Below are 18364 nucleotides of genomic sequence, written 5' to 3'. Positions count from 1 at the left end.
ACTCTCAGTTGCTCCACAAAACAATTAAAGCTGCCAAATACATCGGTGAAACACGAGAGGATGTGAATTATACGATTACCGAATCTGGATCTGAATTCGTTAATATTGAGATGCTATCAAAGGACCCAAAAAAACTCCGAGTCCGTGAGAGAAGACAGTTGCCAGGCATACCCAAAAAGTTGTTTGAATTTGTCTCTCGGAAGTATCGCCCTTTACACATTTGCATATTCTTGTCAGTTCTGCAGATAGCTTTGATGTCATTTCTCATCTCGGCATCAATCGTTTTTGTTTCTCAATACGTCAGACCGATGCGGACGGATGAATCTAGTGAAATTCTTCATGTCTTAAGCGTTTTGTTGATAACCATTCTACCAAATTTGATTCACAGCTTTTTTACAGAGAAGATCAACCCAAAGGTTAGAAAACTGAAAATAAGACAGACCGTTATTGAATTCTATCAATTGGAATTATAAACTAATAGTGGTATGACCACTTACCTTCATACTTGTTAAACTCAGACATTATCCTGAGGTACAGGGGTTCTTAACTTGTTTTATTCCAGCTGCATGAAACAAAAATATAAGAAACTAACAAAAACTATTCAGAGAAGCTGAACACAACTTTTGTTGACATCCTAACTTTTAATGATTTATGATCAATTTATTATAAAAGGGCACTATAGTAGCTACGAGATATATAAACAATCTAAAGTATTGTTCTTTTGTTCACTCATTAATGAAACTAAAATAGTGAAATACTAATTCTTTTTAAGCAGCCAGTACGTTTCAATTTTGTCAAATAAAGTTAAGAAACATTGATGATGAATTATTCACTTGCAAGTGAATAATACAACCTCATTGAATCCGTATTCATGTGAACTCTAACACCTTACCTAGAGATGGATAACGTATGAAGTGTGTCTGCTCAGTTGTTTAGAGGAAAAGAATGTCAACATTGAAAGTGAAACAAAGTTAAATCATTTGATTGAATGAGTCGATCCACACAAAAAAAAAATCATTCTTATACAGAAAAAACCCGGTGATGTAACATATATTTTTAATCTGTAAAATGAAATAAAATAGACCTCGAAAACTCCAACTATACGAGTTAACATGAGACGAATAACACATAAAATTTATAATGGAAATTGGGTAAGTGTCAAAGTGATAACAACCTGACCAAAGAGCAGAAAAATGACTACATAGAAAAGGTCTGATTGAATTGACGTAAGCAATAATATGCAACCATAAACAATGAGAAAATCCATACAGTATAGTCGAATATAAAAGGCCCCAACATGACAAATAATATATGAAAAAACCTACGGCCTAATTTATAGGTAACATTCAACAATGTCTGAGGAAAATTTATACCGTATAGTCGGCTTTAAAAGGCCCCGACATGAAAAATATGAGACCATTTAATTGGAAAAAAAACAACGGCATAATTCATAACAGAACAATTTACGAAAAAACAAATATGTCAGACGTGACCCAACGACAACCACCTACAGACGCCTAACTTAGGACATGAACATGAAGATTGTGGCGGGGTTTATAAAACATGAGTGCTGCTGTAATGCACAACAAAAAGTCATGCCATTCGTTGATGCAGTTTACAGTATCTGAAAAAGCGACCTATCAAAGAATTCTCAACATTGACAATTTTTAATTATTTTCCCAAAAACATAACGATAATCTGAATTGTGAATCAATTAATACTGATTATCAGGGATTCAAGTGTGTATCCGTTCATGGTTGATATACGTGAAACGAAAGACATCCTAAACATACGAGAGAACAGCCATGTATTAGATATCAACAACAATTCGGCAAATCACATTCAACTGTCAGGTTGCATATGTAGTTAATATTTTGAACTCCACCTAAAATCTAGTAGTTTCAGATAAGAAGTGGCAAATTTTATATCATATAAGAGCAAGAGTTGCATTTTTCATGTTTTAATCATGTAAATCATAAATTATATGAGTATATACTTCCATTACGTTATGAACATTTGATTGGCCCACATTGTGTCGATTCAAAAGGATTTTGGCATTACACAAGGTCGTGCTTTTCTCGTGCTTATTTGCTGTTTTACACTTAAGCCATTCGGAGTGCTCTGATTGATATTTAAGTCTGGTATAACATAGCTTATATGTTCGTTGTAAGGAACATTGAAATAGCTCTCAGTAACTGGGTCGTTGAATTTTCTTTTGTAATAGTCAAAAAAGACGGAGTTCTTTATTGGTGGTCCCCACCGTTGTCCCAATGAACAATCAAATTTATCTTTGTTAATTTCTTCAAATCTGTCAAATATACAGTGCGGGTTGTCTTGTACTGGGGATTGAGTTTTCGTTTTTTTGCGATGTTGAAGAAGAGTTTTAAACAAATACGGAATTCAATGATTTTTTTCCCGTTAGTGCATGCTCATGAGCACATAGTCCCTATCAAATTTGAAAAAAAAAAAATGAAGTTAAATATTTGTTTTTATTACTATGAAAATATTTCAATGCAGTAGTATTACAAAGTGATTTCGCAACTTTAAACATATTAACATGTCTAGTACAGAAACAAGCATCGATACACTCAAATAACTCAATCGCTCCTTGCGCTTCAGTTAAAGGGTCGATTCGTCGATCATCATTCCTGCATGTTTCGAAACCAGTATAGATGCTCGTTTCCTTTTCGACATATAACGTATATATCTTGTATTCAACAGTTTTATGTTCGACCTAAAACTATTATTTTTGTTATTCTGAGGCAACTGTTTTTTCAAGGGAATCTATATTGCAAGAAAGGCCGCAAAGGGAACACAAACATTTACTGTTGCAGTACGTATGAATATATGAATATAACTTCTAACTGTGCTAAAAGAGAAAGGTCCACACATATTGGATATATTAAACTAGAATTTCTTTATATATTTTTTAATTTTACTTAATTGATAAAAGACCATAAATAAATGAATGCTATAATTTTGTTTAGTAGCAGGTATCCAGTTTTCAAAGTAGCGTTTTATGTGTGGACCTTTCTCTTTTAGCACAGTTAAAAGTTATATTCATATATTCATATGATGAGGATATAATCTTTAAATCAGTTTAATGGAGATCTGGAGCTGGCATGTCAGTTAACTGCTAGTAGTCTGTTGTTATTTATGTATTATTGTCATTTTATTTATTTTCTTTTGTTACATCTTTTGACATCGGACTCGGACTTCTCTTGAACTGAATTTTAATGTGCGTATTGTTATGCATTGGCTAGAGGTATAGGGGGAGGGTTGAGATCTCATAAACATGTTTAACCCCGCCGCAATTTTGCGCCTGTCCCAAGTCAGGAGCCTCCGGCCTTTGTTAGTCTTGTATGATTTTTGTCGAGCCTGCAACTTTTGTTGCAGAAAGCTCGACATAGGGATAGTGATCCGGCGGCGGCGGCTATGGCGGCGGCGGCGGTGTTAGCTCACTTCTTAAAAGGTATATATTTTAGAAGGTGGAAGACCTGGATGCTTCATATTTTGTATATAGATGCCTCATGTTACGAAGTTTCCGTAAGTCACATGTCCATTGTCCATGGCCTCATTTTCATGGTTCAGTGACCACTTGAAAAAAAGTTCAGATTTTTTGTAATGTTAAATTCTCTCTTACTGTAAGTAATAGGATAACTATATTTAGTATGTACGTACCTTGCAAGGTCCTCATGCCAATCAGACAGTTTTCACTTGACCTCGACCTCATTTCATGGATCAGTGAACAAGGTTAAGTTTTGGTGGTCAAGTCCATATCTCAGATGCTATAGGCAATAGGTCTAGTATATTCGGTGTATGGAAGGACTGTAAGGTGTACATGTCCAACTGGCAGGTGTCATCTGACCTTGACCTCATTTTCATGGTTCATTGGTTATAGTTAAGTTTTTATGTTTTGTTCTGTTTTTCTCATACTTTATGCAATAGGTTTACTATATTTGTTGTATGGAATGATTGTAAGGTGTACATGTCTAGCGGGCAGATGTCATCTGACCTTGACCTCATTTTCATGGTTCAGTGGTTATAGTTAAGTTTTTGTGTTTTGGTCTGTTTTTCTCATACTTTATGCAATAGGTTTACTATATTTGTTGTATGGAATGATTGTAAGGTGTACATGTCTAGCGGGCAGATGTCATCTGACCTTGACCTCATTTTCATGGTTCAGTGGTCAAAGTTAAGTTTTTGAGTTTTGGTCTTTTTATCTAATACTATATGTCATAGGTCAACTATATTTGGTGTATGGAAATATTTTATGATCTATATGTCAGTTGTACAGGTTTTATTCGACCTTGACCTGGTTTTCACGGTTCATTGCTCAGTGTTAAGTTTTTGGTTTTTGGTCTATTTTCTTAAACTGTAAACAATAGGTCAACTATATTTGGTGTATGGAAGCATTGTTAGCTGTACATGTCTGCCTGGCATATGGTTCAACTGACCTTGACCTCATTTTCATGGTTCATGTTAAGTTTATGTGACAGTCGTAATAAAGCTTTATATTTAGGAGTATCAACATAATATCAATGATTAGTAAAAGAGGCGAGACATTTCAGCGTGTGCACTCTTGTTAATTTTAGTTTCTTGTGTATAATTCGGAGTTTAGTATGACGTCCATTATCACTGTACTAGTATACATATTTTTAGGGGCCAGCTGAAGGACACCTACGGGCGCGGGAATTCTCGCTACATTGAAGACCCATTGGTGGCCTTCGGCTGTTGTCTGCTCCATGGTCGGGTTGTTGTCGCTTTGACACATTCCAAATTTCCTTTCTCAATTTTATATTTTATGATTATTTTAACTATGTTATTGTCAAAACAAGAGACGTGACAGATAAGACACAAATGTTTAACTTACGAGGTCTACTATTTAAAAAGAGAGGCGTATGATAGCAAATAGATTATGAAACTCATAAGTTATAAACAACCTGATAATTTAGTCTTAGATGCATGATTTATTCATTAGTTGTTAGTGGCTTTGAACTAGCTGTCTGTAACTGCGAATACTCTCAGATCAGTACTTGTTGTCTTTTTATTGTTGGGTTATACAAGTACCAGGCCACGTGCATTCTGTGTTTTTGTTAGATGTATTTATATGTGTACCCATCTGATGAGTTAAGCCTTTTTCAACTGATCTTTATAGTTAGTTCTTATGTTGTACAGTTACACCACTGTCCCAGGTTAGGGGAAGGTTGGGATTCCGCTAACATGTTTAACCCTGCCCATTCTGTATGTATGTGCCTGTTCCCAGTCAGGAGCCTGTAATTCAGTGGTTGTCGTTTGTTGGTGTGTTACCTATTTTATTTCCGTTCATTTTTGTACATAAATTATGCCGTTAGGTTTTCTCGTTTGAATTGTTTAAAATTTCTCATTTCGGCTTTTCTCATTGTTGAGGCCGTACGGTAACCTATATATAGTTGTTAATTTCTGTGTCATTTGGTCTCTTGTGGAGAGTTGTCTCGTTGGCACTCATAACACATCTGTTTTTTTTATATTTACAATCAGTTTTTCATTTTGCCATGTACAAAATGAAAAACAACGAAAAACAAACAGTTATATACACAAAATGGAAAGCCCACCATAAACTCAGTTTCTCTGGAAGGGTAAGCAGATCTTTCTCTACATTTGGCACCTGCTTAGTTGGTTATCGTTGTACTTCATACAAAAAATAAGGATTCCAATTATTATCTTTTTCGTATCTATCATTTTGCACAGAGGATAAACGGGGGTAGCTATAAAGGCATGCGTGTGTCCCCCTTAAAATAAGTACGAGTCGACTCTATAATTTATAAGTACACCAAATTAGATTGATTTATTTTTAAGATTAATTAAAAAATCAATTGCTCATTTTTATTTTTTACTCTGAATATTCTTACATCTACTGAAATTAGTTTTTCCTCTAATTAATAGCGGGAGCACATCTGATTTTATTTAGTGAACTTTTATCTATTTATATACATAACCTGCTCTTGTCGTCGTGTCACTGCATATTTTATTGAGAGACTGTTAGACCATAAACCTATATGTTGTTGTTAAATTGGTTTAAACCAGATTTTGGACATTGCTTATACGTAAACAGTTTATCGACACAGTTAACGTCTCATGCAGTTCCTCGGCTTACAATGAATGGTAAGTTAGTACATGTACCACAATAATATATGGAATACATATTTTAAAAGATGTATTTTTCTAGATTGTATTGCTATACTGTTATCATTTTCTGCATATGTACAAATATGATGGATATAATTCCCATTTGACAGCGATCATATATCTCTGGTTTGCCATTTTATTATTTATATGTATACGATTAGAGACATGATGACTGAAATAGATGTCTCTCATCATACCATAGAATTGTGAAAAATATGGAATTAAAATCAGTCTGGAAATTTGAAATGTATAGTTCTATATGTGTCTAACGATATTCGTGACCCTTGTGATATTTTTTGGATAATTTGGTCGATGTTTTCACGTTTGGATTATGTTTTACCTGTACATTTATCATGCATGACAGCACAAATAAATGGTACGGTTGATCTGTTTTCACTTACAAGTACTTTAAACCAATATAATCATTACAACACATGTAATCGCTATGCATATAGTATGCATATTGATTAGATACGCACATGCATACATGTACACATAGTTCATGTACTACACATTTTAAAAAAGATGTAGCGACAGTGCATGTTCACCAATGAGGAAAGTTTGCCCTGACAGTAGAAGTAAAACTGATTCAAAAAAGGGAGAGCTAACTTTCCCTAGGTTTGTTTTAATCTTTCAAATGTCTTCATTTCAATCATAACAAAATTTCATACAGATTCATTAGTTTACATAGTGATATACCACATATTCAGTGATCATTTAGTAAATGATGATGGTGAAGATGGGGATGTTTTTTACGTCCTGTGGTAAATATTTCATGACAATCAGGATAACATGTTATTGAGATATGAATATTAAAGGGAAAATTCACGATTTTTTACTTATGGTTTAAATATGTTCATTATGACATAATATATATATTCACAAAGTTTTATCGCTATATGTGCAGTAATAAAGGAGAAATTCAATAATTAATGAAAAAATATCAACTACTTCCTGTAGGTCGTGACGTTTTCTCCTGATTTTTGCATGCCGGGATTTAAAATACAATCATTAAAAGTCTTGGTTTTTAATCATATTTTAACGTAATCGTAAGCGCGCCGATGACTTATGCTTTATCTAATAACCATCCGATAATAAGAAGATAAAACGCACAGACGTTCAATTGTACTCATTCGTGAGATAAATTATCTATGTTAAACGTATATATTCGAATTATGTTTGTAGACAACACAAAAAGTTATAAATTTATTTTTAATAAATGCATTTTCGGACTGATAAGGTGAACAAATTAAAGTACAATAATCTGTAAAGACAATATGTTGGTGTACTCATGATTATTGACCTTTTACTATCTCTGCTATGACTAGGTTTATACGATGTGTGTATTCACGGTTCTGTGGCAATACTCGTAGATGGCTTGTTGAAAGGTAAATTGTTATTTGCACTTCGGTATTTAACCACGCCTCTAGGGCACACCTTGCCAGGTGTGACTGTCCATTCGGATCAGTGGGAGCATTTAATACACATATTACAAATACATATTCAAGTTGGTGACAAATAAAAATTGGTCGCCGTGGAATTATTTAATTATATTTGGTGCTATTATTTATTTGAATTCAAATAAGTTAATTTACTAAGAAATACACAATTTTCGGTTAAAGACGGGAAACTTAATTCATATGTCAGAATGAAATGATATACAAGTCTTGTCCTTGATTTATGTCTCATAAAAAAGGGGGACTTAGAAATTAGAAATAGCTTTACTAAATCATTTTTATTTGTCTTTATTGGGCGAAAAAATGTACGAGAACACTTACATTTAGACTTTTGAAAGCCATGTATTAATTAATATATGAAACTATCTGAAGATAACTCTACCGAAGCGGAATATAATATGTACGAATAAAGAAAAAATACTTTTGTATTGGAATGGAATCGAAAAATTACAAATAGATATTCTTTTCAAGTGTTAAAAAACGTCAACCAAATTTATTCATAATCGGGAACGTCCTTATTAAAATCTGAGACTACTATAATAATCGTCGTCTCCCAACGTATATATATATACTTAAATAACTATTTGACCAACGATGTTTAAAATTAAAAGACAACGAATTTAATGTTATCATTCCCTATTTTTGAATGTTATTATAAGTCTGTTCAACTTGCAAGAATACCCCTAAAGCGGACAAATATCCGACAAGCAGTTTATTCTTTAAATTGCTGTCATTGAATATCAAGAAAGAAAATAAATCCCGAAATTGATACTCAATAGTTTTCCTAGAAAATATTCACATCCCTTGGGGATTATTAGTGTACGTCCAGTAGCATATATTTTACATGAATGTTGGAACAATTGTGATGATGACAAATTTCGTCCTTTATTCGAGAACAATCTAATTGATATATAAATCTGTGAGTTTACTATGTTCTTAACTTCGATGAACCAAAGCAAGTTATAAATTGACCTGTATTTAAATCAAATTGTTTCTTTTTTTTCTTCTTCTTCTTTTGGTATACAATAGTCTATCGAATTCGTTGATTACATACTGTTGGCATACGTGGACTAGTCTATAATAATTTACAAAACTTTTACCACAATTTACACAAAATGTATGTTTCTTTCTTATGTTCAATGTATACATGTATACATATTTTAAATTGCGCTACTGACTATAGTTCCGTAACTTTCTACCTAGGCGTATGTATACACGAATCGTCGACAAGTGCGCACATTTTTTTAAATCAATAATTCTGGTATGTTCCAATCTGTCCTAAACTATTGACAATGAGTATATATTACATTTCCCCAAATTAACCCTTGGAAAAATATGTAAATAGATTTGTATTTCTTCAATTTTTTTTTTGTATTAATTTTTTTTTATAGATAATATTCTTTACACCAGAAATGTTATTTATAAACAAGCGTATGAGTTCAGTAATGACTAGTATAAATATCACTTTCGGACACGCAAGACAAAAATGTATATTATACATGCACCTGATAGTTCAAAATTAACGGTCGTGTACACTGATCAATACCTACAGAAGTGAAACGATGCATGAACTTGCAAGCCAGCCGGACAGGAAATCGATTGAATACCTGGACGTGTCACCTTACACCCCTTCCAATACCTTTGGGAGTAATACCTTTAGCCATGCTGGTGATCAGATGAGGGAAGATCCGAATTTATTTAAATAAAGTTTATTACTTGAAAAAATTATGAACGAATTAGATTTTCGAAAACAATTTCCACGGAACACTTATTTATGATTTGAACTTTGACATTTTAACTAATTACAATATTATCAATTAAAAATAACAGACTATATGGTTATTTAAAAATATAAGACCATTTTCCGTATCAAGTTAGTCAGTCAGATAAAACAACCGACTACATCGTTTACTGTAGTTTTGTTCCTTTGTGGTTTATAGACATATCGGGATTTTTCATCGGAGAAGGTGACAAGATGGCGGAGAGCAGAGAACTGATACTCAAAATTTAAAATCGATGGTGATCTCTTATTTAGCGGAATAAAACTTTAATATCTATAAATTTGAGCATTTTTATACAGAATGGACATAATATCAATTTTTGATTTTTTTGCGAAGTTTCCCTTTAACCATGCTCTTCGATGGGAAACGGCAAATCACCAATTATGTCAGTCTTTTGTTTTTACTTGCCCGGTGATCGAAGATATGAATCTCTGCACTCCAAATGCGCAAACTACCACAGGATGCTGTAGGCAATAATTAACCACAGCCTATTAGGTGATCGAATAGTTTATTAAGTGTTATTGGCTTTGGTCTAGCTTTCAGTATCTTCAAGTAATCTTAGATCGATAATTTGTGTTCTTTGTCCTTTTGTTGGATTTTTGTATGCCTTGTGTAAATTTGAAGATTCAAGCCATTTCAAACTGATTTTCACGGGGTTTGTGTATGTTGTGCTGTTACACCAGGGTCTCAGATTAGGATGAGTGTTGAGCAATCCAAAACATGTTTAATCCCGCCACATTCTAACTAGTTATATGCCTGTCTCAAGTCAGGAGCCTTTAAAGAAGTGGTTGTCGTTGTTTGTTGTGTTATTTTTCGATTACTAGTAATTTGTTGCATTTTTGTTTGTATTATTTCACGTTTTTCATCAGATATGGCTTTTGATAATTGTCGAAGACCTATATTTAAATACTTCATTATGATTCAGTTTAATATTCTCCTAATTTTCAATCATATTAACTAGATACTTGACGTTCAATCTGCATTACTGTCTACGGTGTCGAGATCTTTCGTCATTGATAACGAAATTTATACTTCAGTTGTACACAACAGTTGAAACATGGTGACTGATCGATTAACTGTTATTTTAAAATATCACAAATTGCTCTTCTTTGGTACACAAAGGTCGCACACGGCCTACATTTAGTTTTTGATTCATCAATCAGAATTTCATCAATGATCGGCGTCGCTATAAGATAGAATCAGTGATGAAATTCTCTTTGGTCTAACATATAAAAAAAAACGTTCAAAGAAATTTATAAACCAGAGAAAAAGCGAATATATATGTCTACCTCACAGGCACTTTTCTCAGAATCCCCTCCCCCTATATATATATATACCTTAATATAACATTAAGGTATATAGGAATTTTTTTCTGAGACAAGTGCCTGTGATCTCATGTGACATCCCGGGCCATCCCCCTCCCCCCAAAAAAATCGTCTGATTTGTGTTACCCAGTTACCCATTGCATCTGTCGATATCTTGCGTATCGATGGCCAGTAATAGGGGCAGTTTTAAATGTTGGCGTACTTTTCTTGTAATTCTCACTGAAATCGGAAAACAAATTATCGATTTAGAAAGATCATATGACAGTAGTTCTGTTACTTTAATGCTTTGTGTGCTATAGTAAATGATAATACAATTTGTCTTTCAGACAAAGAGTACAACAATCACGAAACCCATTTGTTTAACACACAGTTGTCTTCCGATCAAGTTGCTGATTACTACGACAGATGGGCTGAAAATGGACGATACGATGAGGTTAGACTGTGTTATATGTAAAGTTTATTAATTTCTCTCACATTGCACGATTAAACAGATTATTTCAAAAGTCTATATTTGTGGTTCTAAGGTGAGTATAACTGACTTTGTAATAACTCAGTACAATATAAGTTCAAATTTGGTGTGTTCTCGACTGAGTGACGCATTTAGCTGCAATTCGCTGGCAATATGTGAACGTAATATGGTCAAATGCCGTGCAATTATAATTGATTACTAATTCATAAATACCGTAATTTTTTTTTAAACTTTTGTTTTATTTTCTTTTTTGTGACTCAAAATACTTGATTTGTTTCCTCGAAATATAGGGAAGTCAAACGACTCATGTTTTAAATAGACTGGTATCTTTGACGAGTTTTTATTCTGATGTATTTTTAAGCATTATGTTTAAATAGCGTCCTAGTAAGTCCTGCGATTTTATTCTCTAGGAAATAAAGAATACGTTAAAAGCTCCAGAAATAACTGCTAAGACAACAATTACACTGTACGACCAATCAGTTCGACCGAGTATAGAAATATTGGATATAGGAGCTGGGACCGGTTTGGTGGCAGAGATGGCAAGTATATGTTTAAATATAATATTTCGATAACGAATAAACAATACAATCATATAACTGTATGTAAATCATTTTAATCTGACAGGTCAAGTTTTGACAATTTAAAATCAAGGAAAAAGTTACAGAAATTGATAAAAATGTTGGAAAGTACAAAAAAGTTCATCAAACACTTGACTCCTCAGAACATAAGGCAATCAAGCAAGTACAAGCAACAAAAATCAATACTTGGTTCCAATGTTAAAAAGTAAAACGAATATACTTGGAATTTAGATTCGGGAAACATATTGTAGATATCTCAACAATTCTTATAAAACACTTCAGTCGTTAAAACGATGTCCCTCCATAGTGACATATGGAGGTACGTTAAAGAGATTATAAAAATGACCTGTTTTTACATATGCTTCGTTAGGTTTGACGTTATAATGTTTATATTTTAGCTCCGTAAGTCTGGTTTCCAGAAGATCGACGCACTTGATCCATCAAAGGGAATGCTAGAAAAAGCAAAGGAAAAGAATCTGTATCGCAATTATGTTTGTGAATTATTGACTAAAGAAACTTTTAAAAACGCAAATGGTAATTAGTTCACTATATTTTCGTTTTTTTGCAATTTATAGAAAATTAATTTATCAATATAGATACAAGTATTATCATTTTCCCAGGTAGCATTGACCAATCACATCGGTCACGTTGACAGAATTATCATGTTTTATGATAGCACTATCGATGAGGGCGCACTACGTTTGCGCGCATTTGGGGATTAAAATGTTTTACGTTTGCGCGCAGCTTTTGATTACATTTGCGCGCATTCATTTAACAGGTAAACTCAGGTAAAAATATAAATAAAAATTAAATTAAATTTTAAATGGCTATATGTTTTTTTTTTAATTTTCATAATAAATATGAAATTAATTTTGAAAGTATTTCTTAATTCAAATTATATATTGTTCATATTGAATTCTAAAATAAATTATAAAGTGATCATTATGAACTCCGTAGTATAGCTTTAAAAGACATACATGTAACTTCATTGCGAATATTTCAGAGTGAAAAATGTTTCAACGAATAGTAATCGTTTTTAAAATTAGTAAATAATTTAAGTTGGTTAGTAAATTAGACCAAGACACAAAAATGGAGTTTCGGCACGTACCGAAATGTAAAGTAATGAATTTATCAATACTTTTACCTTTAAGATTAGCTATGTTATAGAATTTTAACATTTTTATCTCTATATATTTCTACGATTTAGTGCTTGTGCATAACAAAACGGACTCACCTTGCTCGAAATCCCACTTCCAACTCATCTTTGGTGAGCAGGGGACTAAGGGGACTAACGGAATGAGTACTTATACTTGTAAATAATTGAACAAATTATAAATAAATAAGTAGTATAGTATTTTACCTGAGTTTACCTGTCAAAAAAATGCGCGCAATTGTAATCAAAAACTGCGCGCAAACGTAATGATTTTTGCGCGCAAATGTAATGGTAATGCGCGCAAACTGTTGATCACCAATATCCGTCATCCAGCCAAATTGTCTTCGTCTTCAAGTGTACAATACGTAGAAAAAAACAACTACCGAATGTGCATCTTCAATTTAGTCAAAACTTATTGATATTAATTGAAGAATCCTCCAAATTTTAAATATTTTGTGTTTAAAAGTTGTAGACAACTAACTACAAACAAACACAAAGTGCAATGACTTCAGGTGCGTGAAGATGTATGGTTGCATCCAATATATATGTATGCATTCCATCATATATTGGGATGTCAAATACAGTTTAATGTCGTAATTTCGGCTTTGTACTATTTCATCATTCTTATTTTCAATGTACGAAACATATTTATAACAACATATTGCATCGCCCACTTGATAAAAACTATTAACTAACTTTAATACCTTTTTTTACATGCACATATCTGTTATTATATATGCTATTAAATACTGATCACAATATTTGTATTATACACCAGGTTTATACGATTGTATAGTGTGTTCCGGCTCGTTTTGTCCTGGTCATATCCCAGCTGAGGCCCTTCAGGAGTTTATACGCCTGACGAAAAAAGGTAGATATTAGAAACCATCAAGGAGATAAACAAATGTTTTATGTGGGTCACGTGATGTGGGTATTGAAATTTCAGTATCTTTTTGTCGGGGTCAAACCTGTTTTAAATTACAAATGCAAAACTCGTATAGAATTTATTTGGTCGAAATAAAAAAAAAATATGTATATTTAAACACATATGCCAATATTGGCCAATCAGTATTTTAAAATTCTAGTCAAAAGGGGATGGGGGTTCAGGAAAATATCTTGTGAACTGTGTTATTTGTATCCTACATGTTGATTTTTTTTTATCTTTAACAGTATAGAATTTTGCCATAGCCTTTTGTACGACATGACTTTTGCTCAATGTTAAAGGCAATACCATACCCTTAATGGTGCCTACACAATTAGTTTTTTTTAGTTTCTTCCTCTTGATCAAACAATTATTTTCAAATGAAACATGCAGGTATAATGGTGGTTTTGCGAACTCCATTTGCTATTTTTTAATCGAGGGTTTGTTAATCTGACAACTGTAAAAATTGGGAATTCATGAAATAAGTATATACTATCTACAGTTTGCATTAGTTTTAATATCTTTACAGAACTGTTATAATGATCTGCCATATACATTGTAACTGTCTTAGAACGGATCCATTCATTTTTGCACCTTATCTATCTTATCTAGGGTTGACCTGTTCAAACTCGACAGTATCTGTTCTAGGGTCTAGCTGTTGGGTAGAAAATTCAGAATCAGTACAGCGAAAACAAATTCCAATTATTTATTTTTTTTGCATTTTCGCTCATTCTAATGGTTTCTGTTACCTTTTTTTTAATGCGACATGTATAATTGTTTTCAACAGTAGCCAAGGTACGGGAGAAGAACATTATCAGATACTACCTATTCTCTTTCAGTAGATTTATATCTAGCTACTGCGTTTTCTTTATCATTATTCTAATAAACCTTAAGTTTGATAATGCATTGGTATACTGGAGTTGTATGACATATTGAAGTAAATAATAATAATAAACTATATAAAGACTGTATGGGGGATATTGACTAGATAAAACTTCTGACTTCTTTATGTTTAGGTGGCCGTGTTGTTATTGCAATGAGAGATGAATGGGAGGCTCCTGGTTATTCCGATTCCATCAAAACACGTATGAGACAACTGATAGATGATGGAAAGTGGGTGAAAACTCATGAAGAACTATACAATCATTATTTTGATAAAGCTGGTGTAGTTTATGTATTTCAAGTAGCATAGTCTCATTCATACATAAAATTCAATAAAAAAACCATTTTTCATTATGATTTTCGTTTTCAACATACATAATTATGTTTAAACGTATAACTAAGTGTTTTATTGCTTCTTATCATATGAATAGTTATCATTCCTAATTTAGTATTATGAAGTGACGAAGAGAATTTCTTATAGCAAATCTAATAAAAGAAAATTAATTATTGGCAATGTGACACAAAACACATTAAAACATCATTGCACACCACTATACCCACGCCAAAACAGAAGTACATCCATCGCGCATACTAGTATACTGAAAACCAGTTGTTGACATAATACGGGTTATGTTCTTCTGATATATTTTTTGATGGTATAATACTAAACCCCTTACCAGAGAGATTGTGCATGATTTTCATATGATGAAGACATAATATTGAGGACTGGAGCTTGCATCTTAGTAACTGCTGGTAGTCCAATATTATGCCCCACCTACGATAGTAGAGGGGCATTATGTTTTCTGGTCTGTGGCTCTGTGCGTCCGTCCGTTCAGGTTAAAGTTTTTGGTCAAGGTAGTTTTTGATGAAGCTGAAGTCCAATCAACTTGAAACTTAGTAGACTTATTGCTTATGATATGATCTTTCTAATATTAAAGCCAAATCAGAATTTTGACCCCAATTTCACGGTCCACTGAACATAGAAAATGAAAGTGGGAGTTTCAGGTTAAAGTTTTTGGTCAAGGTAGTTTTTGGTGAAGCTGAAGTCCAATCAACTTGAAACTTAGTAAACTTGTTGCTTATGATATATTCTTTTTAATTTTGAAGCCAAATTAGACTTTTGACCCCAATTTCACGGTCCAATAAACATAAAAAATGAAAGTGGGAGTTTCAGGTTAAAGTTTTTGGTCAAGGTAGTTTTTGATAAAATTGAAGTCCAATCAACTTGAAACTTAGTACATATGTTCCCTAATGTATAATCTTTCTAATTTCAATACCAAATTAGATTATTACCCAATTTCACGGTCCATGGAACATGGAAAAGGATAGTGCGAGTGGGGCATCCGTGTACTTTGGACACATTCTTGTTAATTTATGTATTATTGTCAATTTGCTTAGTTTCTTTTGTTACCTATCATCTGACACGGACTTCTTTTAAACTGAATCTAACTGTACTTAATGCTGTGTGGGTTTTTCCTGCATTGGTTAGAAGTATAGGGGGAGGGTTTAGATCTCACAAAACATATTTAACCCCGCAGCATTTTTGCGCCTGTCCCAAGTAAGGAGCCTCTTGCCTTTGTTAGTCTTTTATTGATTTTAGTTCATTTATATGTTTTAGTGCTTAGTATATAATTATGGCCTCCGTTATCACAAAACTAGTACACATTATTGTTGAGAGGATAGCAGAAGCACGCATTTGGGTGCGGGATTTTCTCGCTCTTTTGAAGACCCATTGGTGGCTTCGGTGGTTTTTTTTGCTCTTTTGCCGTGTTGTTGTCTCTTTGCAATATTCACCATTTCCATTCTAAATTTTATGAATTGTTCATGATTAGACGTAAGATGTTTTTGTGACTCCAGACTCATTCTGACTTTGATTTGTCACGTGAAAATCCAAGCGTCTGGGTAACCGAGACTAACCAAGATGACAACTTTCGAATTACATTCTGTAAATGCGATACTGTATCACAGTTAGATCGTCGGAATCACTTTGTGCTTCTCCGAAACTAGCAGCATACAAACATTTTGTACAACCAATAAACTGTATCATTAGGTTTATATCTTTATATTCTCCAGTAAACACACACGCATACACACACACACTATACAAGATAGCCTGTCCAACAACGATTTTTATTTTCTCCTTAAATAAGAATATAAAACAATTGGTGAATATCTAAATATTTATTACGCTTTGCTTACATTATACAAGTCTTAAAAAAATCAAATGTAGAAAGTTTTAAATTTTGTGTTTAGACTAAAGCATTTATGAAATGTTAGGCGAATGTCATTCAAGTGAGAGGTTTAGCCAGCTATAAAACCAGATTGAATCCACCATTTTCTACATAAGGAAATGCCTGTACTAAGTCAGAAAAATGACATTGTTTTCCATTCGATTGATGTGTTTGTCTGATTTTATTTTGTTCATTTGATAAGGGACTTTGAATTTTCCTTGGAGTTCGGTATTTTTGTTACTTTACGTTTTACTTTAAAATTTGTTTTTCTTCGTATCGTGTTTTTTTCAGACGAAGGCAGCCTTTTCAATTCTAATTATTAAATTTCCAAATAATATTTGTTGTCGAAACATACCATAGTATCATTATTTCACTTCAATTATTTGATTGTTATTTTGGAGCGAATTTGATATCCGCTTCTTTTCTACAATACGCATGCTATATTTGCCACTTATCGTTTAGAAAATACAAATTAATCTAGGAGTTCCTGTTTGTAAATCTAATAAAATAAAGACAAAGAAGAACAGTGACTTACCAAGTCACAGTTGCACAATTAAATGTAGCCTAAATTTTTTGTTCCGCTTTTAGAATTAATTTGCGGTCTATTTTTTTCTGATGACATAATAATATAACTTGAAAATTGAACCTGTTTAAATTTCTTAATATATACAGAAATGTTTGCATATATGTGAGATATTTATTACATAGAGGATGAATATCATTTTATTTTGGAACGTATCAAATATAAATACAAATGTATGTAGTATATATAAAACCTTATTATTAAATCCACCAGTATTAAAACGTACATAGTCGTTATTACTCTGTAGTGTTCATAATATAAAAGTAACTAATAAAAATGGAAATTACTGACAGTATAACTGAACAAATCTATTGGCTAAAAATAGATGGCGTTGAGAATTAATTAGGATATTTTCGTTCAAATTGACAAGTCAGGTGAATAACCTCGACAAATTCCCGGTGAATAAACCTATAACAAAAATGTATCTATCGTCGGTGAAACCCCTGTTAATTTTCCTCCAGCCAAATTGTTGTCAATATTTCAAGTGATCGGCATAATAAAATAGTTACGACCCTGTGAGTCGGGAGATATTCGAAAATAGTATTCATGTACTATTTCTACAGTCATAACTTTTTATTTTGTATATCATGCACCAAATTTGAAAATAATTATATTCATATGCTCCAAAATTGTATAATTGTATAAATTATTATCATGCTCCAAGATTGTATTAAATTGTATAAATTGTATTAATAGTTAATTTAGTTGGATTTGGTGAAGCCTACATAGTATTTAAAAATAATACAGTTGCCATAACGTATAAGCGGTATTGCTTTTTGAATAAAGAATAAAAGTGTCATCCCTACAAAGATGAC

The 18364-nt window shown here is 32.7% G+C and overlaps 1 protein-coding gene across 1 annotated transcript; it reads left to right on the top strand.

The window, feature by feature from the left end:
* Positions 1 to 5991: 5991 nt before the first annotated feature.
* On the top strand, positions 5992 to 15089 carry LOC139513330 (methyltransferase-like protein 27). Its single transcript, XM_071301723.1, has 6 exons — positions 5992 to 6144; positions 11058 to 11164; positions 11611 to 11739; positions 12177 to 12312; positions 13710 to 13802; positions 14870 to 15089. The coding sequence occupies exons 1-6, from the start codon at positions 6039 to 6041 to the stop codon at positions 15043 to 15045; spliced, it is 747 nt and encodes a 248-aa protein (XP_071157824.1). The 5' UTR covers positions 5992 to 6038; the 3' UTR covers positions 15046 to 15089.
* Positions 15090 to 18364: the final 3275 nt, after the last annotated feature.

This window comes from Mytilus edulis, chromosome 2 (assembly GCF_963676685.1).
Source record: "Mytilus edulis chromosome 2, xbMytEdul2.2, whole genome shotgun sequence".
In the NCBI taxonomy this organism is placed as follows: domain Eukaryota; kingdom Metazoa; phylum Mollusca; class Bivalvia; order Mytilida; family Mytilidae; genus Mytilus; species Mytilus edulis.
Note: the sequence above shows the minus strand (reverse complement) of the source record. Positions and strands in the feature narration are given on the sequence as shown.